This window comes from Symphodus melops (assembly GCF_947650265.1).
Source record: "Symphodus melops genome assembly, chromosome: 10".
Taxonomy (NCBI): domain Eukaryota; kingdom Metazoa; phylum Chordata; class Actinopteri; order Labriformes; family Labridae; genus Symphodus; species Symphodus melops.
The window spans coordinates 13,970,007-13,996,822 of record NC_136700.1 but is presented as its reverse complement, the minus strand read 5'-3'; the positions used below and the strand labels follow the sequence as shown (position 1 = coordinate 13,996,822).

At 38.9% G+C, this 26,816-nt stretch overlaps 1 protein-coding gene across 3 annotated transcripts in view; it reads left to right on the top strand.

The window, feature by feature from the left end:
* The window catches only part of grm5b (glutamate receptor, metabotropic 5b), a 56,088-nt gene that overhangs the window by 2,673 nt on the left and 26,599 nt on the right, over positions 1–26,816 (top strand). For all 3 annotated transcript variants that reach the window (XM_079354957.1, XM_079354958.1, XM_079354959.1), the window contains 5 exons: positions 4,046–4,437; positions 4,929–5,384; positions 5,513–5,627; positions 12,089–12,163; positions 12,583–12,757. In XM_079354957.1, the coding sequence (XP_079211083.1) occupies positions 4,282–4,437; positions 4,929–5,384; positions 5,513–5,627; positions 12,089–12,163; positions 12,583–12,757 (977 nt within the window). In that variant the 5' untranslated portion in view covers positions 4,046–4,281. The remainder of the gene's footprint in view (positions 1–4,045; positions 4,438–4,928; positions 5,385–5,512; positions 5,628–12,088; positions 12,164–12,582; positions 12,758–26,816) is intronic.

Genomic DNA, 26,816 nt, shown 5'->3' with positions numbered 1-26,816 from the left:
GATTGATTGACTATTTTCAGTAGGATGCTACAATTCCTAAGATGGTGAAGGGATGACCCTCCCTGCTCTGTCTCTGTCTAACTCTATCTAAATATGCAAGAGAAGTCTTATGTCACTGTTAACAGAGGTCATCTATCCTCTGCTGGATGGGGAACTTAAAATAATATTAGAGTATACCCACATCTTCAAGCATCTCTACACCACAGCTAACAAGTACTGCAGTCAAGTTTAGAACAGCATTGTTGCATGTCTCAGCAAAAGCTTTCTCAAAATGTTGCTGCTTCCTTGAATTGTGTAAACATCATCATAAAGACATATGACGCCTTTTTAGTCGTAAGCCAGTACAACCAATTGATTTTTTTAATCAAGACTTTTTTGAAAAAATTGAATTTTCTACTATATTGGCAAGTCAGAATGTTACTAAAAGGCTCAGACACTCTCCACTATGTTGTCAAGTAGATAGCCAATGTCAAAACTGTGTTGCTTGTACTTCTTCAAGCAATGACAGCAAGACAACAGATGAAAATCATGTGTGTGAATGCACATCTCTGATGGTCGTGCATACAAGGTGCTTGCACTTGTTGCTGGCATGTTTATATCTGAAGGGCCAATTATGAAATTCTGTGTGTCCTTATGGATATTTATCCTCAGATTTTCTTATCCCTTAATGAACCAATCCAAATGGGCAGTCTGTAACTTATTGTTAGTCTTATTATTGCTATTTTTAAAGCTGCTCAGGTTATTGAACTACCAGATCTATTATGAAAACTGCAGACGCTGCCCCCTGCCCTGTTAGTACAGGTCAAGATACAGCAGAGCAAACAAATGTGTTTTCACCTCAGGGGTTGAAGCATATAAAGTATAATCCTCTTTATTTCCTTTTTATGGGTGGTATATTACATGCTCTCCAATATGTTAACTGTAATATATCTGTCATCATCTAATGAAACTGATTGAACTGAAGTAAGAAAGAGGAGAGCACTGAATGTTTTTCTCTGCAGCTGGGATAGAGATGGAGATAACAATTCCTAATAGTGTGTCTGATGTTTGCTGAAGGAATCAGGATTGAACCCAGGCCTATGCAACAAGAGCTGTAAACAGAGGAGCAGCGTGACACAGAGACACAGTATGTGACTGAGTTTGAGAGAAAGACAGACTGGGCTGAGAATGAAACAGTGGCTTGTGGGGATAGAAATATTTTAGATTTTTTTTATATGAAGAAAATGGGAGGCGGAGAAAGAGGCTCCATGTCACTTTTACGTGTGTGTTGGAGGGAGCTGAGTTTGATTTGTTCATTACAGGCGCAGTAGTTAGCCCTGTTGCCATCCTGACACTGTCATGTTAATTATGTTCAGTGAGACTCTCTGTCCCTCGATACCTTTTTTCATCACTCTTACCTTCCTCTTCTTCTGTTTCCTATCTACTCATTTTCTTTCTCTTTCTTTCTTCCTCTACTGCTTCCTTCAAACACATCCTTTGTCGTCCCCAACCCTTCCCTATTTCGTATTCTCTCTCATCACGTCCTTTTTTTTTTTTTTTTTTAATCTATCATTCTCTTTTTCCTTCCTTTCCTTTATTTTTACTCACATCCTCTCCTTACCCTCTACTTTCTCCTTCTGCCTTAACCCACGCAGTTTACCCACCAACTCCCCTGTCACGACCTTGATCCTGTTTTGCAAAAGCAGTGGAGGCCAACTTCTGCTGCCTAAACGGGCCCCTGCTGTTTACGGTCAATTAAATTGCTCCACTGCAGTGAACTTAAGTGTTGGTGTAGCCCTGAGGTTAAGAAAATGATAAGACTCGCACATTAATACGGAGGGATGGCTACTTGAAACTTTGCTCAAGGGAGGAAATTGATGTCCCTCCCATTTGGCTGACTATTAAACATCATGTGCTGCTGTATTTCTTCTTGTTGTGTCATGTCTGTCTTTCTGAATCATTCATGAAGGGGTTGACCATCCCACATGTTGCAAAAGGGATTTCTCACAGTTGTAAACTGTTGTCCTTCGATTCTGTTTTAAAACAATTAAAATTGGAATGAGAACAATGTGTTTGATGTAAGAGAACACCCAAAAGCTTGATTGAAAGTGAACTCACTAAAGCTGTATGGAGGAAAGTATATAGAACATGCCTTTGATTTAGGTAGGGATGAGGTGCAGACACTTAAGGAATAACATCTGGTGTGCTTCTGGCTTTTCTTGTGCTCGTGGAGATAATTGACTGGGGTTCCAAAGTATATGAATGCCAGTGGTTTTATGTGGCCTGGTTGGTGTCACAGATTTATGCGTGGGTGCTGTAAGTGCAGCTGGGAGGTGTTAGATGATGTTGCAATTGTGTTACTGCTTTAAATGTGGACACAGGGGAGGCGAATACGGTGATGTTAGAGCTGACTAGAGACGGTACTCCAGTCATCACATTAAGCTTCATTAGAGAACAAACAGTAACTGCTCATTATGTTGGTCACCATAATAACTGATGCAGCGGTCATTATGTTGGTTTCATTTGAGCAGTTTCCATTCCCATTTCAATTATTTATAAAGTGTGCCGCTGAGATTTACATTTATGGTGAAACAGGTGCTCAGCCTGTCGAGAAATAGTGAACAACAGGCACTATGGGCTTTAAATGACACAGCATTATATAGTATAAGGGTGGATGATAAGGGGTTGTAAATAAAAGTTTGCATATTTCTTTATTTTTTAAATTGTATTTATATTTTAGGTGTGTTTTACAAAATATCGGTGTTCTGTTCCACCAGCGGTGGTTTTGGCTAACTCGATAGAGTCAGTCATCTCTCAACTCTAAGGTTGGGAGTTTGATTCCCAGCTCCTGAAGCAATATGTCTGATGTGTCTTTGGGCACGACACCAAATCCTGCTGCGTAGCCTGCAGTGTATGAATGGGAGAAGTTACTTCTGATGATAACTTTTTATAACAACCTCTTATCAGGATTTGGTCTGTTTTAGTTTTGTATTTTGGAGTTTAGATTTCTTATCATGTTTGAGTTTGTGTTCTTCACTACAGTTTTTCCTATGTGTTAATGTTTCTATTGTGTCATGTTACGTTCTTGAGTTCTGTGTCATCAGTGTTTCATGATTTATTTTGTTTCTTGTCTTGTGTTCATTCCTGTTCATACTCTGCCCTGTTTCCCTCCTGTTCTGATTACCCTGATTGTCCTCAACTGTGTCTTGTTGGTCTCACCTGTGTTTGATTACCCCTCTGTCTATTTAGTCCCAGTGCTCCTTCCCTCGTGTTTTCGGATCATTGTTGTATGTTAGTCTGTGTTGCTTGTCAGTTTTCCTCATCACTCCCAGCGTTTGTTTTTTTTTGGGGGGGGGGGGTTTCAGGTTTGTTTTTTCATAGTAAGATTTTTTTGCCTTTTGAATTCATGTTGAATAAATATTTTGTTCGATCTGCACTTGGGTCATCTACATTGTTTTTGCTCGAACTCTGACACCTGTGCTGTCAGTGTGTGAATGGCTCGGTGTGATATACGGTGTAAAAGCTCTTTGACTTATCAGAAGAGTAGAGAAGCGCTAAACGAGCTCGATCCCATTTGCCATTCAAACAAGCCCTTCTGTTTCTCTGACATTAGAATCCATTAATGTAGTTTTAAATATTAATATAATTCGATGCAATGCACGATATGAAAACAATCATATTCCATACTTCTCAGAGAAACGCATGGAAGCATTCATATTGAACTGTGTGCTGATGAAAGTGTAGAAGCTCCTTAACAATTTTCAATGGATATTTGTATAAAATATTTCCGTGTTTAATGTCTGATCAGCTAACATATGGACTGAGTCCACAGAACATGGTTATACAGGCAAGTTGATTAAACTATTATCTCCAGACAAGTGTGAGGAGCATGCTTTAAATATTCTGCGCCAACTTCGATGTTCAGTGTCTTTTCTGCTCTCAGGTTCATGTGAACATATCTGACTCCATCTTTTACTGTGTAGAACAACTCTATTTAGTAATTGCCAGCCAATTCTTAACCAATGACACTTAGCCCTGATGTTTTATTTTTTTTTTATGTCCCCAGGTTGCAATGCGGCACCTGTCTCAGCTGTTGCAGTGATGGTCCTGTCTTGAAATCCGGAGAAAGGAAAGTTGAAAGAGGAATATATTGAAATCATTTATTTCCAAAAGTGTTTCTCAGCGTGGAGCGCCTGCCTTTGCCATGGCCAGGAAAAGTGTTTCTGCGACAAGTAGTTTCCTGTGACGGCTTGATCAGCAAATTTGTGACCTGCTTCTGCTTTGGTACCTCGGTCAGCCAAGATGATTCTTCGGCTGCTGCTAGTTCTGGCCATATGGATCGGACCTAATAGAGTCGACTCTGCCCAGTCCAATGAACGGCGAGTTGTCGCTCACATACCTGGCGACATCATCATTGGAGCATTGTTCTCTGTTCATCATCAGCCTCCTGCCGACAAGGTAATGTTGCAATTTGTGACTGCATAGGTCTGCAGGATGATGTTTGCCACCTGAATTAAGACAAAAAACAGCACTTTGGAAATATTTCAGAATTAAAGACAAAAACGATAACATTTCCATTCTGTTGTATAAGGAGTCATTACGAGTCTCTGCCTATTAAGACCAAAGAACACATTGAATTTGTACAATAGGTCTACGAACCTACAACCCCATTAACTGCCATAGGAAGCTGCAGACACCCACTGACATTTATGATTTTTTTTCCAGCTCATTATAGATAATTGCCCACCCTGAAATATATGTTTTTCATGACAGCCATGAAAATACAATCATTGTTAGTCCAACAGTGAAGCACCAAATGTCTTTATTCAGTCTGCTAATTTTTTTTAATGTTAATGCCATTATCGGTAATGACAACATTTAGGCAACTAAATGTCAGTTTGAATTGACTAGATTGGATTCCTTCCCTCGACCTTGTTTACCCTGAACAGGTACACGAGCGCAAATGTGGTGCAGTGCGAGAGCAGTATGGCATCCAGAGGGTTGAGGCCATGATGCACACATTGGACCGTATCAATGCTGACCCGCACATTCTTCCCAATATCACCCTGGGATGCGAGATCCGGGACTCTTGTTGGCACTCAGCTGTGGCTCTAGAGCAGAGCATCGAGTTCATTCGGGATTCGCTGGTCTCCTCTGACGAGGCTGAGGAGTGGGGTGGAGGAGCGTCCTGGGGAGGGGGCGGAGGGGGAGGGAGCGGAGGAGGAGGCGCCGCAACGATGAAGTGCTCAGACCCCTCTGCCACTCCAATGCGGGGGAAAAAACCCATTGTGGGTTTAATTGGCCCAGGGTCAAGCTCCGTGGCCATCCAGGTTCAGAACCTTCTACAGCTGTTCAACATACCACAGATTGCCTACTCTGCCACAAGTATGGACCTCAGCGATAAGGTGAGGCGAGCAAATTGTGGACTTCATTCAGGCTATACTGATGTAGGCCCATCCCTGTAAAAGGAAATCCAAATGTTAAATTTTGATTTTGTATAATTAACTTGATTTTATTTCCAATGCTTTTCCAGAGCCTTTTTAAGTACTTTATGCGTGTGGTGCCTTCAGATGCCCAGCAGGCACGAGCTATGGTGGACATTGTCAAGAGATACAACTGGAGCTACGTATCTGCTATAAACACTGAAGGTAAACCACCTACACACTCCTCAGCCTCCTTCATTTAAACTTCTCATCCAAGCTCAGATTTGTGCACACTCCTCTGCCTTATTATGCTGTTTCTGCTGCTCTTTACATTTATTCACCTGGATGATAACATCTGTTATGAATTGAAGCTTTACAAATAAAGATTGTTTGATTGATTGATGATTGATGTTATCGAGAGTAACTGTCAACTGTCAGAAGTGTGATCTAAACGGAAAGCCTGTGGCTTCTCTAAAATGCGACATTACGAAGACATTTGTGATTCTTCAAAAAACAGGAAGCTGAAGATAAAATCAGTATTACTGGTCTAAGGACAAATAGAAAGAGGAAGGAATTAAGGGACTGAGCAATGTACCTGACAAGAGTGTTTCGAGCAAGAGTGAAAAAGAAGGATGAGTGTTTATTTAACAGCGATAGAAAGAGAGTGTTTAGCTCCCCAAGGTGGGTGTGATTTAAAAAGGACTTATTGTAGCCAGGTTGAAGCCAGCGGCTGAGGGAGCCAAGAAGTTGATGATTCACTGTCAAAAAAGAGTAGTCATATCATCAGCATGTAATTGGTGAATACAGGGGCAAATGGGGTCGGCAAGAACAGCTATAGAGGCTACTGCTACAACATCTGGGGGTGATGGAGCATGTTGAGGAATATTAGGATAGTCAAAAGACAATGGAGTCTCAAATAAGCTACCCACTGCTTTGCATATTATAAAAAGTGTTAAAAGATAACTTTTAATACTAGTATTAGTCAACAATTACTTTTATTTCTTTTTAGTCTGTTATTTGTGGCCAGCTGTGGCTCAGTAGGTAAAGTTGGTCGTCTTGCAAGGTTGTGGGTTTGATCCCCAGCTCATGATGTGTCCTCAGGCAAGACACTTAACCCCAAGTTACATTGTGGCGTATGAATGGGATTAGTTACTTGTGATGGTCTAGCACAATTGTAGCCCTGTCTTCACTTAATTTGTGTAAATGATTGGGTGCATACAAATCACTCTGTTTATTAGTAAGTGTTTTGTGTTGGAAATAACCTTTGTCTTGGATATGGTTTTTGATTTTGTCTTTTTAGGCCAGGAAGCTCTTGACATGATAATGTGTGTGTATGAGTGTGTATGTCTGCATGATGGTGTGCTGCTACAAACCTCACTTGCATACAAATATGTATGTTTAGACCACGTGCTTTAGAGAGGTTTTGTGCCTCTGAGTGCAAAGATCTGTGTTTGTTATGTAAGTATTGGTCTTTGTACCTCATCAGACAGGCGGGTTTCACCTTGAAACTGCTCTTGAAGGTCGGCAGCTGCCTTCTCTAATACAATCATAATCAAACACAGAGAGCCTGGGAGGGCGGGTGGCAGAGAGAAGGCGCAAAAGAATTAGGAAGCAATGGGAAAGAGAGGAAGAGATTCAGAGAGAAAGAGAGAAAATAGAAGGAGATATGGAGGAGAGGAAATGGATAGGGAGGGCATTGGAGGAATTATAAGAGAGGACGAGCAGAGGGGGTTGAGTGAGGGGGGAGGCAGGCAGGAAATTGAAGAAGGAAGACAGAGCAGGAGAAAATGAAGGGTTTTAAAAAAAGAACATAAATGGGTGATGAGAGACAAGGGGGAGAGAGAAGGAGAGTATGCAATGAAATGCTAGAAAACCACAGAAGACAGAGTTTAAGGTGTTTGTGTGGCTGTGGATGGTGATAGATGTGCTTGTGCTTCGGATAGATAAGAGAGCATAGAGGAGCTGCAGATTCAGAGAAAGATGGGAGTGGGTGGGGGGAGTTCATAGAGACTCATTAATTTTCTGCATTAACGTTTGCATCTGGAGGCAAGAGACGACAGAAACTGATACACCAGAAATTAAACAATACATGTAATATCAGCAGAGTAATTACACTGAAGTAATGGAGTAGCATCATTGGAGGGAGCTGGACACTGTGAATAGTACTTTCTTATTGTGAGATAGTAAATCATGTGCATGCCTGATTACGTGCATTTAAGGTGTAGAGTTTACAGCCATGGAATACAAACAAGTCTCATGAGGCTGGGCTGTGTCTCTTTCAAATAAAGGTCACTATGCAAATGACAATGCACATCCTAGTCCTTGAGGTTATCATGATACCAAAATATACATTTCAGTGATACCTGTGTCAACCCCACTGCAAAATATATTTTTTTTCAATAAATATCTATTTGATCCTTACATTTTCAATGCATTGAAAATTGCAAGCAAACCAGCACAATTTCTTAATTACACAAAACACAATGGAAATGTCCCAGTAGCATTTGGTATAGACACTTTTTCCAACCTCACTCAGGAGGGAGCATTATATTGTAGTCATGCTAACACACTATAAATACAGCAGCATCTTCTCTATAAAGGAGTTCATTCCTCTCATGCAGATATGGTATACAGATGTAAAGTTCCTTTTTTTAAGGTGGATCATTGGTTGGGGGGATAGATGGATCATTAGTTGGATGATGGTTACATTACTGTATATAAATCATACACTGTGTGTGCATATTATGTACAATATTTCAGCTTTTGATCAGAGTATTTGGTCTGCTAAATCTTAAACAATTTTATAAAAAGCCACATATTCCTGAAATTGGCTTTCATTGTTCAGTGTGGTTTCTTTAATGAGAATCAACAATATCGCCCTCCATGCAGTTTTGTATTCCTTATTTTCACTCTGCCTCCCTCTCTCATGCCTTCTGGTGTTGCTTTCTTCAGTTCAATTCAATTCAGCTCAATTGGTTTTATTGACCTGAAATTTGACATGTGTCACCTAAGCACGCTCCAACAGAAATTGATCAGTCTCTCAATAACTCTAGATGTCAACCTTCTCCCCACTGCTTCATCTCAATTCTCCGTCCTCCCTCTCACTTTCTCTCTCTCTCTCCTTTTCTTTCTTTATTGGCTCTTTTGATCCTGCAATGCTGATTTTCACATTCGTCGACCATGTCTGTTTTCTCTTTCTCTTCCAATCATCCCTTTCTCTCGGTCTGGATTCGGGGGAAGACATGTCAGGGCTTTTGCAGGATTGGGGAAGACGAAAGTGAGATGGATTTAAAAGGAAGCGTAGAGATAGGAATAATGAATGGGGTAGAGAAGATTGACAGAATCTTCTCGCATTTATACTGCTGTCTCTTACACTATTGCCTGAGGTTGACGATTCAAAGTGGGTCATGGGCCAGTTTTTGATGTTTCCCTTTTAACAAGAACTGTACTGTGTTTTAATGAGCCTATACAGTAGGTCATAGGACTGAATGAGCTTGGGCTCATATTTAAAAAACCATGGTTTAGGAGTCAATGTAATGTATTCTGGTAAGATTGATGGCTCCTGCTGCCCTGGCTTTATGTTACTTCGTTCTTTAAGAGGGAAAACGTGTTAGAAGTTGTCTTGGTAAATATTACAACAAGAATGGAATTCCCCTGCAACTGTGCAGAAATTTAGCATAAGTGGCACTGACATAATGTTGTTGAAAGTGACTTTGATCTAGAACATCTTCTTCCCTCTTTAAAGTCCAGAGAGGGAGATTTCTGGGGATAATGGCCACAATTGAAAGTGGAGTTTAAGTAAATCAGGGTTATGCTTGTAAAACTGCCGACATGTACTGTATATATGCATCTTGTCTGTAGTGAGCAGCTTTTCAAAGGCAAAAACATGGGGTAATGGATATTACACATATCAATTTAAATATGAAGAAATAAGACTTGACTTTTAATAAACTAGTCCTAAGGTAAAATAACTGCTAAAGAGTCAAAGGTTTTGTATTTTTTTTTTCTCTTCATACACAGGGCATGCCATCGAACCGGTGCCTGGGGACAATATGTTTTAACGAACCATGTTAGGGATTGTAACTACAGCTTCATTGTTCTTAAATGAGCTCTTTTGAGGCCCTTAATGTCTTAGCAGACCAGAGAAGTGTATGCTTAATGCTCCTTACCCCATTTTCAAGCTCCAGACAAGATTTGCATCCAACATTGTGCATGTGGTGATGTTAAGTATACTTGCCTCTGATAGAATAAAGATTAATCCCATATGTCCACATCAGTATGAGGTTTCTCTGTCCATATAAAAGAGAGAATATATTTTTCACTGTTACAGAGGACGAGACTGTCTTCATGTCTGACACATTCACAAGTTTTTAGTGTGTGTCTCCCCCTGGGTATTATTGTATTTGTCACTTAACTGCACATTGTTTTAGCACCTCAGACACTATATGGGGTAGCAGTGTCAATAGGAAGGAAATAAAGGAACAATGTTAAGAGTTTTCCTCTTATTATTCAGGGGGGAAAAGGGAAAAGACGAGGAAGGGGAAGGGGGGGGGCGGCATGTAATTGCATGTATTAGACCTGATAAGAGTGACAAGAGGATAGTAATTGAGAAGGGTGGAGGAAATGTGAGAAGTAGACGGGAGGAATGTAAAGAAGGTGGCAAAGACGAAGAACAATCCCTTTCTGTATTATAACGTTTTACTCCCATGTTTGCACTATGAGAGGTTTAAGAAGCGAGTGGCTCGAGGGGGTGAGAAGGAGCTGCACAGAGGGTCAGCCTTCAGCTTTGCATTCGATTGCATGTTGTAAAGTATTGCAAAATACGAGATAAGTAGTAATCAAAGAAGAGGACTGCAGAGGGAGGCACAGTGAATTTTATTGTTTTCTCCTACCATTTTAACTGTATGTTATTGTTTGTTATTTTATCTTTAAAATGATAGGTTTAAATGCAGGGATTCAAGAGAATCACATTTGTGCAGTGAGGCAAAAGGGACAAAGGGGTGAGGGGCTATACATAAAACAGTGAAGCTGTAAATATGGAATAACATGAGTATGGAAATTCCTTCTTTTTTTTTTGTTCAAAGTGGCAAAGCAGGTGACATCATGTCTGAGAAGGGTGATTGAGTGCTCCTCATGTAGATGTAGGCTATACATTTGTAGTTGTATATAGCTGAATTTATTTTCGGGACTTGTCTGTGGATTGCAAATAACAATCAAAACTAAACAATTTATATATATATTATATATATATATATATATATATATATATATATATATATAAAATTCACTATGTGTTTGTTAAGAGCCAAGCTAATCTGCGTGTGTGTGAAACCTAGAGTTTTTCTGTGTGTACTGGAAAACATCCTACAAAGTGAAGTAGATTTTGGGTTCAGTAGCGAGGGCGAGAGGAAAAGACGGAGGCCTTTTTTTGTTCATCTGTAGCCTAAAGTGCCTCAATGGATCTCAAACTGATGAGTGAGTGTGAGTGTGCGTGGGTTTATGTTTTGGAGAGATTTGAGCAACAAGTGTATGAGTGTTCTCGTAATGTAACGTAGCACGGCAAGCGTGAATATAAAGCTGAGTGATAAAGAGACGCATGACATGCCTACTGAGCTATGGAGAGGGAGACGTCTCACACATAAATCCCAGTTGAGACCAGAGTGAAGTAGGTTACAAGCTTTATAGATTTTGATGATGGTAACAGTATGGATGTGTGTGTGTGTGTGTGTAGGGGAAGGATGGTCTGTACCATCTGTCTCCTTATCCTCTCACTGAGACACTAATTACAGGACTTTACACTTCGCTCTACCACACTCATCATTGGCCTGACTACACAGACACACACACTGTGATGCAGCAGCAGTAGTCAGGGATTGTGCGACATCCTCTACTTTTAGTAAATGTTTATTTTCCCTCCATTTTCCCTTTTTTTTCCACTGTTTTCCCCGTTCCCCGCCATCACTTACCACCTATGCCTTGTTTTTCTCTAATCTTTATCCTTCCTCATTTTCTTGCTATCACTTTTTCTCCTTTGACCTCTTATTTTTCCTCATCAGATTAAGCAGAGCATAGATCAATTCTGCCTAATTAGACCTTATTCTACTCTTGATAACGCCACCATTATAAAGGAGGAAACATTAGAGGACTAAACAACCTCATTAAGGGTGAATGTGAGAAAGACTGCCAAAAACTGTGAGAAAGAGATGTTTTTGATCTTTTCTTCAACACACTGAAGAGAAAAAGAGAAAACGGGAGGAAGAAAATCAAAGAGGGGAATCCTATCATATTCTCTGCCAGTGTGTACAACCCATCATTAGCATAAATTCCAGGTCACCCACTTTCTCCGGCAAATGGGTGCCACAGTGGGGAGACACTTTCTCTGACATAAATTTGAGCATTTAAAGGTGGTGCGGGAGCAGATGATTTTCTACAAAGGGAAGAAATCAGAAGAAAACATGACTTATCCGGTTATTGTTTTGGCTATAGTGAATTGTCAATCAGTAAAAATGTGTGATAAGTAATTTTCTAATTCAGCTTGCGAGAGTCAGTCATGACCTAAATTAAATCCATAATGCTTATTGGAATTATCTACGTCCTTTAACTATCTGGCCATTTATGCACATACATCCACCTTTCTCTAGTGTTTATTTTTTCATTAATTCAACCTTCCTTCTCATTATTTCCAGGTAACTATGGTGAAAGTGGGATGGAAGCATTCAAGGACATGGCAGCGAAGGAGGGCATCTGTATTGCCCACTCTGGTAAAGTACTCAGGAATCTCAAATATTAGTGAAATAAAGTTGTAAACAACACTGCATTTCATACATTGGCATTTCCACACAAACAACAATAAGCAACACATACATTTAATTATCTATAACATTTTGTCTAACAAAGACACCACAGCGACAGCAGATGAAAATAACTCTCCTGCTGTCTCAGCCTACATGCATTCAATAAACATGAAGATACATATTTTACAGAATGAGGTGAATCTGTTGTTTTATGTTTCACACTTAGGGTGTCAGGTGGTTAACACCTCAGCACAAGGAATCTATGAAGTTGAGAAACTATGACACATAATCAATCCAACCCATGACTATAGCAAATGAAGACAAATACAGCATGTAACATAGATGTAACGGTCCATGTTTGTATTTGTCGGACATGTTTCTTCCAGGCAAAATTTGGAGCAATGCTGGAGAGCAGAGCTTTGACCGTCTGCTGGAGAGACTCAGGGCCCACCTGCCCAAGGCCAGAGTGGTGGCCTGTTTCTGTGAAGGCATGACCGTACGCAACATCCTCATGGCCATGAGACGCCAAGGACTGGTTGGAGAGTTTCTCCTCATCGGCAGGTTAGTTGTGTCATTATTAATAATGACGAGGATCCAAGTGTTGGCTAAATACACTTAATACAAAAAACGGCAAAAACAGAATCCAACTAGGTCAAAACAATGAAGGCATGCAGACAATGGACTGACACAGAAGGGAAGCTGCACAAACACCAATTACACACACACACACACACCTACACATATACAAGCGTAGGAAAAGACACAATAAAACGGAAAACACAAATACATAGCAAACAAATTCTACATATATATCGACCAGACAACCTCATCCCAGTTGAGCCGTAGTTTGATGCCTTACATTTAGAATCCACAACGTTTCAGAAAAGAACCTCATTCCTTCAACAACATAACAGGGATGAATCAATTGCTTCTATTTTCTTCTGTTCACACTTAATTTTTCCTTGCTTGTTTGGTAGTTTATGGCATTTGAATAAGATTGAATAAGTGAAAACAGTAGGGATTGCTTTTCCAACTACAGTGTTCCACATTAAAAAGCCAGGCAGCTGTTCTCTGACTTTGTGATCCTTTGGGGATTTTAACCACTGGGTGTTTTTGAGGGCAGATGGAGAAGCTGAGCTTTATGTCTGAACTGTTTTCAAATATCCTTCTTGCGAGAGCTGTTGCTTATGAGCACAGGAAACTGTCAGAAATAGGTGTACAGAAGGGGTTCATTTCTCTCCCTCATGGTACAATTTTTAAAAATGGATCCCATTAGGGTTTATTATTGGACCTCAAGTGGACCCTGTAACAGTCTTTTACATTTTTGTTGAAAATGTGTTTACTGTGAATATCAAATCACATGTGACTGGAGCCACCAGACTGAGAACTGTCATGTCCTATCTTTGATTGATTATTATGCATTTTCTTTGTATTGAATTATTAATTACCATCAACTTAATTAACAATAAGTTCTATAATCCATTACCTATAATTGGCTGAGCTGAGTTTGACCAATTAATATATTCTGATGTTTCTAATAGATGTAATTAATTAATCTTTCACCTAGTTCTTCTTTACAACAACAAACAACAAAGAAATTACATGGTATTCCATTTTGAACTATTAGTAATCTTTCCGACGTCATGGTGAAAAAGCTTCAGATTTCTGCCATGTTTTTAAAACTGGCAGTGCAGAGTCTGTAACACTATTACTGAGAAATCTGCTGAATGGAGACCAAAGACAACTGCATCCAGACTGTACAGCAAGACCCATTATACATTAAAAAAAACACTTTTCAAAATTTTTTTTTCATATTTGCTGAATTCTTCCTACCAAACAATAACCTTCTAAACCACTTGTGTCTATTATGTGCAAACAACAATTTGCTTTTAAGCCTATGACGTTTTTGTTGCCATAACAACTGTGTGATAAATAAAAGATGAATAATTATTTTATCACCTATCCCAGCCAATATAAAGAGAACAAAACAGCCCTTGAATAGATTTGAATCATCATCACATGACCATTAAGTGCCACAAATGTATTTGTGTTCTACTCTTCCTACAGTGATCTACGCTGTGCCTCTAAAGTGTAGCCAGCGTCATTTCGTTTTCATCGCCACCATGATGCTCATTTTCACCATGCTCATCTTCTCATGCTCATCTTCATCTCCATCAACCTCGTCATCCTGCTGAGAGTCAGGTAACGTTTAAATCCATAATCTAATATTCTGCAGAACATGTGGAAACAGAGACAAAGAGGTTCAAGAAGAGAAAAGTTAAAGGAATCGGTTAAAGTCCATGCTCTGACACTGTGCCAAAAGCTGAACTGTTTTTGTATGACCTAATCATAATACAGAAGGTTTGAATGGTAGTGTTGGTTCAAATAATATAACACAGCAACACATTATTTCTGAATGCTTGCCTGAGGCTACAAAACAAAGCAAAAGCCCACAACTGCAATCTCCCCTCTGCTAACAATTACCATGAATTCTGCCTTTGAGCAAAACACTTAACCTCCAACTGGCTTTTTGGAGCTGCTGACTGGTTACTAGAAGAAATTAATGGAAGCCCCCAAATGTGAATATGTGGATTGGATAAAAGTCAGACTGGATTATGAAGAAATCATAATCAGAGGTTGGGTCCCAAAACTGCCAATCAACACTGCAGATTTCTTGGAGAGAAACAGTGTGCATAATAAACCTTTTTTTTTTTTTTGGAAGTGAGTTGAGGATTCTTATCCTTGTCACTGCTGTCTCAATGTCATCAATGGATGGGGGATAATGGGTGAAAAAAGAGCAGCTGGATAGCACATGGCTCCTCCTCGGGACAAAAGTTAAATTAGCATGTTATGACAGCTACTGAAGGTCATATTTGACAGCATGAAAGCAATATTTGATATTAGATCCTGAAATTCAGCCGGAAATTGGTTGCTGGTTAGTGAAAATCCACTTAGTCTTAACAGTTTTTATTAAAGAATCCATCTCCATCTTAATAACTGTAGAAACCGCTCCCTCATATAATACTGAATGATCATTTGTCACATTTAAACATCTTACACTAGATAGACAGACGGACGAACAGACAGATAGATAGATAGATAGATAGATAGATAGATAGATAGATAGATAGATAGATAGATACAAAACAATATAACATGGAATACAAAGTAGAACATACTAAAATGTACAAAATTTAAAATCTAGAAATAAGAATAAGGATAATATATACACCATGATTTAACTTAAACATTCCAACTAGTCAAAAAAGCAAAAAATTAACTGTGACATTTGTAAGTCATGTTTGACTGAACGTGAACATACTTTGCTGGACTAGACAAACATTTATTGCCATAGAGACCAAAAATCATTGATACATATATTAAAGTGCAATAGTGAGAATAGAAAAGTTAGCAGCAGAAACTATTGACTATAATGATAATGATGAGCAGACAGACCGATAAAGTGAATTTGAGTGCAGGGATACTAAACATGAACCTGTTCTACATGAGCAGAACAGGTTCCAGTATGAAGAGACAGAGGTGATCATGATGACAGTTCTCTGCTCGCAAGAGGTAAGCTGTTGTACAGTGTTACGACTTCTGGTAGGAAAGATTTCCTGTATCTGTTTTTGTGGCAGTGGAGAGAGACCAGTCTGTTAGAAAAGTAGAAAAGCTGCTCTGCTGGCTGTCCAGTAGGTGGGGCAGAGGGTGATCAGGATTATCCATAATGGAAACCAGTTTGCTCAGAGTCCTCTTCTCTGTCAACACTACAAAAGAGTCCAGCTTGCAGCCTGTCACGGAGCAGGCCTTCTTGATGGGCTTGTCCAGTCTCTTAATGTAGCTGGCTCCAGCACTGCTCTCTCAACAGACCACAGCAGAGTACAGTGCACTGGCTTGTGCCTACAACAGACTGATAAGAGATCTCCAACATCTTGCTGCACACGTTAAAGGATCTCAGCTTTCTCAGAAAGCAGAGTCTGCTCATCCCCGTCTTGTACAAAGCCTGAGTGTTGGCCTTCCAGTTCAGCCACTAAGTGAAAAAGCATTGAACTCAACAAGTGATCTCAAATCATTTAGCTTTCTATTTATGGGAAGAAAAGCGTTTTCTAATGCTTATAATGTGCTGAATGCTAAAGTTCTCAATGGCGCTTAAAATATGTTAATTTTTGAAGCACATCTTGTTGTCTCCTGTCAGTTTTGATTACAAAAAAGGGTAATTGAATATCAGCCTTCGTTAGTATCTGGACCATAAATGGATCATCTTGTAAATTGGAGATGGTCATGGGTGGGTGCCCTTATTACTGGGAGAGTGTGAAAGGAACTTCTGATTAGCCGGGTTGGTCAAACACTCGTTTAATAGCAGGATAATTACATTACCAGGAGAGCGTACAGACAATGATTTAGTTACCCTGGGCTTATAACTAAAGCCATTAATGGAGAAGAATATCAAACCATCTCCAGACCTCCAGATAACATTTCTTTCTTACCGTTGACATGGATAAGGCGAAGGGCTGGATGCCATAATGATTTATCTGAAATGTCTGATCCATCTGTAATCCTCCTGATCTGAATTGTGTCCTTTTTATTTTTCTCCATGTCACTCTACAAATTGATTTAATTGATTGTCAAGATTTTTTTTTCTGCATTCTATTGACTTTAATACATCCTCTACCTGTCATGGGGATGTCTGGCATAAAAAACAAAATTAAACATTGATGTCAAAGTGGCAGCAATTTTTCACTCTTTATAAACGGATCAATTAAAAAACATTTGCTGTGCATGATTATTTTCAAAATACAAAGCTGTTGTTTACAAGTATTGCATTTGGACCTGCAGCTGATAAGAATAAATTAACATAACATCTAACCAAAGAGCATTGCTTTTAGAGCAACACCAGGAATACTATAGCCGTTCTAGTATTATACATGAAATAACATGGGACGGTAGAAGGAATGCTCTTTACAGTTTGTCAGTGTTTAAAGCCTGAACATGCACACGTTTTCAATTTTTTTTTTTTCTTTTTTTCTACATGTTCTTCTTTTAGAAATATTCCTGCATCAGGTCTGGAGGCTAACTGCCATATCAAAAGAAAACTATGTCAGTCACACACACCTACACACACACAGTCTAGATTGGAGCCGGAGTGTATTGATTGCTTCTGTCCTATCATTCCTCATGGTGCCAGCAGGCTACAGACCCATTAATGAATAGCTGGGCTGAGATAAATATCTATTGCCTCATGGGACACACAAACACACATCTACACATTTACACATACACACTTACCTTCCAGCAAAACTTCACATGCTGTTTTGTCATTTGTTTCCCCCTAAATCATCTTAATGATCTCTTTATCCAAATGAATATCCCCCTTCATTCTCTAACCAGGTTTTTTTTAAATCAAAGATTGACATATACTGTTCTGCCATACTGTCCTCCAATGTTTTGAAGCCATTCATAAGAAGCTATTTCATAAATTGGCCGCACTGCTATAAATTTAAGTCCAGACAATGGAGTGTAGTCAGTGGTCATAGCGTTGACTTATAAAGTTGACTTCACGGCAACAATATCATGTTTTTTTATGGTCAGCCATTACTGTTTGAGTTATGTTTCCATTACAAGCACCGTCTGCCTTTTATTTCTTTGTGTAAACTTCATTAGTAGTGTTCAGTTTGTTTTTTTCTTGTAAAACTGATTTCAGGGAAACATTTTCTGTCCTTGGTGAGGAGATCACAACTGCTAGCAAAAAAAAAAAGAAAAGAAAAATTGTCCAACTAAACAAAATGTTTGAACTATAGACCTACACGTTTTTGCAACCTTACAAGTTGTGGAGTTTCATGTCCAGCAGGGCTGGATTCTGTGTTTTTTTTAAATTTTATTTTAGACACATACTCTAAAAAGCCTCAACTGTTGAATGAACTCAAAGAGAATAGTTTGAATCAAAAGTTACAAAAGCAGACTCTCTCTGGAGATCATCCAGCACTTGTCTGCACCCCTACTGCCTGCTGTTGCCATGGAAATATTCCCTACCATATTTGGATGAATCCAGCATAGCAGCTGTGGTGAAATATGGCGCATGGTTTCTATGAATGGCTTTGTGCATGTGTGGGTGCATTCACACGAGTGTGTATGACTGTCAGGGAAGGTGGACTGTTTTCCGTCATGTTTAGAGTGTAATTTAGCTTTGCATGACAAAGATTATGCTAAGAGACAATTTAGTAATATACATCACTGTTTTCTTTTGTTACCTTTTGTATTTCACCCTTTCCCCCATACTTATACTCCATTATCAGTCCCTACGTTCATCTTTTTCACCCCTATTGTATGTCAATGTACCTCCTCCATTCTTTCTTTCTGTTTCTCTGTCGAATTTCTTTCTTTCTTTGTCAACTAGTGTGTTACGAGTGTTTTGCACAAACAGAGACCCTGAACTGACCGTTCAACAGAGGTCAGCCCCCTGCAGTGTCCCACTTCACACTACAGCTGTCTGCTACGGATGCACCTCCTTGTGCATGATGAAATAATTTGAAACAGAGGTTAAAGTGTAATCCAATGGCAAAACATCTGAGTGACAAAAGATGTCTCAAACTGCATGCCTTCAAAATTGATTTTCCGCGGTTTGTACACCTGCATCGTAGTGAGCAGAGATCAAAGCCCTTGTCAGGGCTGAGGAGGGGAACAGCGCGGTGAGGGGCAGGAAAGCCGCAGAATGGAAAGGAAATGGAAAGAAGGGAGTAAATGATTGAAAGGAGGAGAGATTTGTAGTGGAGGGCAGAGAGGAGAGACAGTGTATGTGAGTGTGCGTGTGTGTGGCATTCAAAAAGCAATGCAATAAGACATTTACTGTTATCAAACCATGAAGAAAAATTTCTATCTACTTTTCTTTACCAGGTGCACGAAGACAAATGTTTGCATATTGTACATCGTAGGAGAATTATTGACAGAATTCCCACTCATACACGGTACACACAAACCAAGTCTAATTTAGTTTGTGAGTTATTGGTTTGTGTTATGTTTCCTCGAATCATGTTAATTAACCCCTTGATTAAAACAAGAGATGCTTCATGTCATTTAATTGGCAAAATGATGGAAATTAATTCTGCTCGGTCTTTTCATAGCTTTGCAATAAAACACTGCAGGTAATTAAACACAAGGGAATATGGAGAGAAGAAAGATGGATGGATGAAAAGGGAGGAAGAGAAAGGGGGATATGAGAACAAATGTCTTTGTTTTTCATATAAATTCATACATGTGTTAAATGGCCTTTAGGTGCATTTTTCTTTACTCCGAGAAGGGGTATGAGATACCGTGACTGTTTGTGTGTTTAAATGTAGTGAGTGATTAGTCTCTTTTTAATGCTGTCTCAAATGTAAAGGTAATGGGATCAATGGATGGGCTGTGGCTTTTATGTTGAGGCTTACGGTGGAAGCAACACACCTGTACATGCTCACACATAATGAAAGTGTTTGACACTGGTGAAACGTGAATTCAAAGTCCAAATGGGTTTGAAGTGGGTTTAAAATGATCAAGGTCGATGATTCTTTTCCTTATAGTCTGGACAATCATGGTCTCTGGCTTTTAGACTGTTTGTGTTTTCTGGAATGTTTTTGAACTGATGTAAATCTTACAATCTACCATAAGACTGACATTTTCTATACATTGTGACTCATTTGGGCACAAAATGAGCCTAAACGGTTCTTCAAATGGAGCATCTTTGACAGGCTTGATTTAAAAGACAAAGAAACAGATGACTTATCCAAAGAGCCAATATCTGACCTGTCTAATGTATTTTACTTTGTCCTGTGATGCAAGCAAACTCTTAACACTTGTTATTTTGTCAAGAAACAAAAAAATGTAGAACGTACAGAAAAAGTGCGAGCAGAACAGAGCGGTCATTTTTGTTGTGAAGCATTTCTCACAACTTTTTGCTGCAGTTTCTGCTTTAAAAAAAACCCATCTATGCTGTTCGATCCTCTTTATTCATCTGTTGTTCTTGACATTTCTGAGACATTTCTGAGCTCGAAGCAACCCCTGACCTGCAAATGAAATCAAACTACCACTCAATTTCATAAAGGGCTTAATATCAAGACTTTATGTCGACAACAACACTTTATTGTTGTTGTTGTTATTGCTGTTATTGAGGTTTCACTTTATTGTTGTCCAACTAGTAAAGAAATCATTTTAAGCTTTAGGAGTTTGACTCAACTGGTCTTGATTCAAACCAAGGTCTGGCTCTTGCAGCTTTAAAGGTCAATCCAATCCATTTGACTTATCACTTATATCTTTGTTCCACGTTGGCCGTTTTTTCACGTCAACTTTTTGTTGCACCTCTTATTTCTGATCCTGATCTTTTACATCAAGAACTTTTTTTTTGTCTTCTCTTTCCTTAAGTTTTTTTGGTTTTGGAAGGTCAGTAATTTTCACAATGCTGACAAGAAGTGAGGATTAAGTAAATGCCAATTGTTTAACACCAAACATGACACGAAATGTATTCTGAAGTTTACAAAAACAAGATTATAAAACGATGTGCAAAACTGAAGAAGTTGGCAAATACACAGTTGTGTCAGAAAAGGAGCCATCAGCCTGTGTGTGATGACAACATTTCTTTAGAAAACAGTGGTTTGTCATTGATACTGACATTCTTTTGTTGACAAAAGAACAAAATTACAAAGCAGAGAGTCTGAGATGTCTTTCTTTGTTGGAGTCAAAAGTGTCAAATACTTATCAAAGAGATCTGTCAGCAGGTTTATATCTTCACAACACAAACCCTAATGAAACCAACGTTGACTTACATTTTCTCTCATGAGGTTTGGTGAAGTCCTTAAAGACAGGTGATCAAAAGTCTGCTTGAGTGAAACGACCAAAAATCAAAGACATTTTTATTGAACTTGCAGGTTTTTGCTGTCAGTAACTGTCTTCTCCTTCAAATTTATGATTGTACTTTTCCCTCTTCCTGCCATCATTTTTCCGTGCTTTCTTCTGGTGTCTGAGTTTAACATGACACAACGGTCTTCTGAATCTCTGAGTAGAAAAACTCATGGAGATATCAAGCACATTAGCTTTTCTTTTGCTCCCCTGAAAAGAGACTAACTTTAAAACTCGGGCTTCTTTACAGCAAAACAGCATCTTTTCTAAACCTTAGGCCACAGGGATGATAGCCTGGAGAGGTCAGGACAGATAGTACTTCAAACTAGTTTATAACAATACAACATGATAATAAAGTATTTAGTAAGTAGGTCAGAGAAAAAAACAGACACTTAATGGAAAAATTATGTTTTAAAACTGCAGCCTTATTTTGTCTCAATAAAGAGAAAAAGGTTTAAAACCAAGTGGACACATTCCAAGATGTTGCAACAAACAAATATAGTGACGATGTAGACTTCTCAGCATCCATAAAAGAAAGGTCCCAAATGGACTTCTTCGTGACTGGTTCCCTGAGTATTGTGCATATTAACATTTGTCTCATGCAATAAGCATACAATATGTTTCACAGGGGTTTGGATACTTACATTGCAAAATATATTTACGCAATAGCGCGAGTGTATTGTACCTCAAAACTTTGTCGATAAATTATGTGTGATCATTTTTATTTGAAACAATATTTTTTATAGAGGTATAAGTGCTACTGTGTAAGAATTTGCTGTTAATGTGAACTTTTCCTTGGCAGTATGCTCTTGTAGTGACATTTTAGCTGTGAATGTATTAGGATGTGATGGACACTTAAATTCAGTTCTTCATAGACAGTAGCACCAAAAACTTAATTGAAATGGACTTGCATTGGCATATTAGATGTAGGTTTTAAAGTAACATAACATGAACACTTTGAACTCTTTTAGCTAACCCGACCCAGTAGAACTATTAACAAGCTGACAGAGAACCAATAGATGACAGTTAAATGAGCATACTACAAAAATACTAGCAGACAACAAAATGTAAGCATACATACAAGCTGATTCTGAATCCCTTTTTAAGTTGCCATCTTTTAAACAAGCCAAAAAAGTAGACTTTCAATGGCACTGTTTACATCATCATTACACAGTAATACAGTATTGAACAGCATGTATTATGAATTTAGCGAATATCGAGTTTAAACTTCAATCATGCACTGCTCAACGATGCTAGTCACCCCTTTGTAGAACATGACACTTGAGCGATTTCTTTAAAAAAAATGTGGTTTCTGCACATTCCCTTCATCTTTTTTCTCTCTGTTCCCACTGATCTAGACTGATTTATGACCGTTTGTGCTTGTTCCGCAACATGAGAAGAAAACATTGACTGATTCGAGAACAAAAGAAGTATTCACAGGAATTGTTAATGGAATTCCAACTCTCACAGTCTCTTGACAGGGAATTAAGAGGTTTTCCATATGTAGGGCAGACCTGCAGGCATGCCAACATTATGTAGACAGACAAATATATTAACACAAATCTATATGTATTATGATGCATATTTGGTTACCAATTTCTGCAGAATACACATTTTTTTTAATGTGCATGCATATTACACACATACTTAGGCATGGCCTGCCCCACAAACACATCTACATACACATATTCATCCTCTTACTGCTCTCACAGGGAAGGGCCTCATCCTCTTACAGCATTCCAATGGGAATAGTGCTGCGAATTAGAGGGAATAGGAGGTGGAGACAGGCAGACTGGCGAAAGAGACAGCGACATAGCAACAGTAGAAAAAGGAGGTAGAAAGTAGGTTATTACGAGTAAATATATGTGTGGGCCTGTGTGTGTGTGTGTGTGTGTGTGTGTGTGTGTGTGTGTGTGTGTGTGTGTGTGTGTGTGTGTGTGTGTGTGTGTGTGTGTGTGTGTGTGTGTGTGTGTGTGTGTGTGTGTGTGTGTGTGTGTGTGTGTGTGTGTGTGTGTGTGGTTCTGAATCTGTCTGCTGGTACAACAAACTGTGTTGTTTGCACTGTTAGTCTGTTGAAAGTTCTCAGCTTGGCATTTTGCTGCTCATTTTCTGAGATTTACACTGTGGGATTAAACCCACTGTTACGTCAGTCAGCCTGGTGGCTCAGCAGACTCTAACAAACGCATGCATACACACGCGCACAAGCAGGTGCAGGTTTTAGTTCCTTTTGTATAATGGATGCTCTGATAATCACACAAAAATATAAAATGTTCGCTTTGGGATCTCTTAAAGTTTAATTATTTCTTACGCTGGTTTTTGATTAAATAAATTGACGATAACGTATTACTCATCAGGGTACAAAGAACCTCTTAGACGTATTGTCAGTAAACGTCATACCCTCCCACTGTTTCCATTACATCCCTTAATTTTTTCTTATTCTCTATTAAATTTCAATTATCTGCAGCACCTTTTCCACCTCTTTCTTCTTGGAAATACACTTACATCTCATCTATCTGACATTCGAGAGGCTCCAGTTGATATCTATAATGTGTTGGCCCACTGTCTCCTGAAGTACCTGGACAAGGAATGAATTGGCCTTTAATAGTAGCTCTGACTCTTAACGAGGTTTAGGTACTGTAATTAAAAGAAATATGAATTCGATGTTGACCTGAAAGAGAGAGAGAGAGAGGCCCCCGCAGGTTTCAAAAAAACTTTGATTTTACTAAAAATGGAAGTGCATAGTTTTTTCAGTATCAATCAATCAATCAAAGTTTATTTCTATAGCACATTTAAAACAACATTGGTTGGCCAAAGCGCTGTACGATCAAAGAAGCACAATATAAAATAAAACAAAAATACAAATAGGAGCATGAATAAAAAATGTAAAAACGTCAAACTCAGCTTGCATTAAAAGCCAGGGCAAAGAGGTGGGTTTTAAGCAATGATTTGAAGTTCTCAATGGTTTGAGCTGTTCCTATATTAACACCTTGGAACATCCACCAGCATCTGCTTAGATGACCGCATCGCTCTGACAGGAGCATGGAGAGTCAATAGCTCAGACACATATTGCGGCGGCAGTGCATTAAGGGATTTAAAAACAAGTAATACAATCATAAACTGGATCCTAAAACAACTGGAAGCCAGTGAAGAGAAGCCAGAACAGGTGTGACGTGATCATTACGTGTCTTTCCTGTCAGAAGACGTGCAGCCGCTTTCTGAACAAGCTGCAGGCAGCGAAGCAAACACTGATCCACACCAAAACAAATAATTACAATACTCCAAACGAGAAGTTACGAAGATGTGGATAACTCTTTCAAATTCCTGTGGAGGGAGGTGGGCCTTCACCTTTGCGAGGCGACACAACTGAAAAAAGCTTGTCAGTAAGCATATAATGTTTGTTTTTTTCTTTTAAGTGAACAGAAATGCAATGCGATCTCACAGGCTGAGACAAGAATGCAACAAATCGTCTTTTGTAAAAAAAAAACTACTTAAACTACTGTAACTACTAATAAATGACAATGGCTGATTCTCAAAAATATAGGAGGAAGTGGAATGAATTCTGCTTCAGGCATTTTTCAAAGTGAACAACTCAGACATCAAATACTGTACTGTAAGTGTTTGCTTTGGGGAGAACAAAACATTTGAATAGATACAACTACGAGTATTGTGCAAAAATGAAGCCATGCAAAATTGCCAAAACCTGCAGTTCTTCCTGTTGTGTCAACCTGCACTTGAGGTTGGCAACAGATACCCCGGAAGTATTTAGTAGCTAAACATGATTTGAGAGGAAATGTCATTGAAGTAGGTAGATGTGCTTTGAAGGACAAATACAATCAATACAAACCTGTCTACGCAGGTATCTGATTGTTGTGTGAAATATAACTAAATGATAGTTGGGTAGCAGCTCTTGTATTGTGGGAGCCCTTCATGATACCAATTGGACTAAAAACACTTCCAACACAAACATGTAGTCCCTCATACACAGTTTTACACATGCAGTTTCTGTTTGTAGTTTTATTTTCTTTTTTCTGTGAATGATGACAGTGTTGGTTTTTGCTTTTACTTGAGACATGATGATGTGCTTTTCATTCAAAACCCTTTGGGTCTTTGGGTCTTTTATTCCTGTTTTTCTTTGTTTTGAATTGTGACTACTTAGATTCAATGGTCTAGCATTGCACTGTGGCTTAACCTTGATTCACCGAAAAGAGATAAAAGCTCAATCATGAAAAGAGAAAGAGTTGAAACAGGAGGTTCATGACCTGCAGATTCAAATCCTTTAGTGGAATTTGTTATTCAGCTAAATGGATGACATGTCAGTCGCTGTATTTTAATGTGGACTAAAAGTTGGACTGTCCTGACTGAAACTTGGCTGACTGATGGCACTGCTGATATATATATTTAATTGATCTCCCATTAAATGAAGGAGTGCCAGTTAAGTTTGTTGTGTTCCTTTTACCCTTTTTGTTACGTTCAACAGCCTTGTCAACAATGCCCATCAATGGGTCATCATTAACTGCAGCAATTATAACCCGTTTTGCTCACACTTCTGCTATCGACATCATGCAGACTTTACACTTGGAGGATGGCAGAAAAAAAAGGCTACTTGAAGTCCGGATGAACAGATACAGAGATTTGCATTTTAGCATAATAACCTACTACTATTGTTGGGGCATTTTCTCGATAGCAGTGCATGTGTAAAATGAACTACATCTTCCTCAATAGTCACTTGATATCCAATGATCATATGAGGGCTTATTTAAACCTCTTTCCATGGATGTGGTTGTAGCATTCATTATTTACGTATATTTTCTGCTGCATGCCTTATCCTTCTATTTAAAAAAAATCACCAAAAACCAGCAGCTATTAGTCTTTTGTGAAGGCTTTGATAAAGGTCAGGTTAGCTGCGGTGACCTACCATAATCACACAATATGAAACTCTGACTCATGAGCTATTTTTTTTCTATTTAGCAATAACACTCCATCGAGTTACGTTGTGAGGCGTTAGATAATCTGATTGTCTTCAATTTGCGGTTATATTGGCACCAGTGACCTTTTTGTAGATCAGCAGGTTGTAGCCAGGTATTACAGTGAACCATTTCAAATTGATATAACAGATACTTTGGATAACATTTTTGACTATAGAGCTCCATTCTGTTTATTCACCAAACCTGTCACCCATTCGTTTCTGTCTCCCTCACTTTCTCTCTTTCCGGTGAGCTCAGTGAAGATGGGTGTGATGTGTGCCGCATCACAGCCCCCGCACAGCTTGTTACCATAGCAACAAAGGAGACAGAGAGCCAGAAAATTATAGAAAGTCAGAGATTCAGTGAGAGAGCGAGTGAGAGAGAAGTTTGTCTGAGAGAAAGAGAGAGAGGGGGGGTTTTAGGATGTTTACTTGTGTGCTATTTAAATGCTTCCTTCTGTGTTCTCTTACTATAATGAGGGTCTCAAATACCTGCACTTTCATCCTTTGCTTTTGGTCCTGTAAGAGTCAGGAGCGTCACTTGTGTTAACCTGACAGAGGGGAATGATCCCAGTTGTACCTTCCGACAAGAATCATCTGACTGTCATTAGTTTAATCATTGCTGTGTTAACATCTGAATACAATAAAAATATGTATGTATGTAGTATGTATTATATATGTGTAATAATGTATAATGTGGCAATTTTTGTGCGTCCACTTTTGAGAAGAAGCTCTATCCATCCAATACAATCCAAACCAATTCTGAGTAAATCCTAAACATCTTTTGAAGAA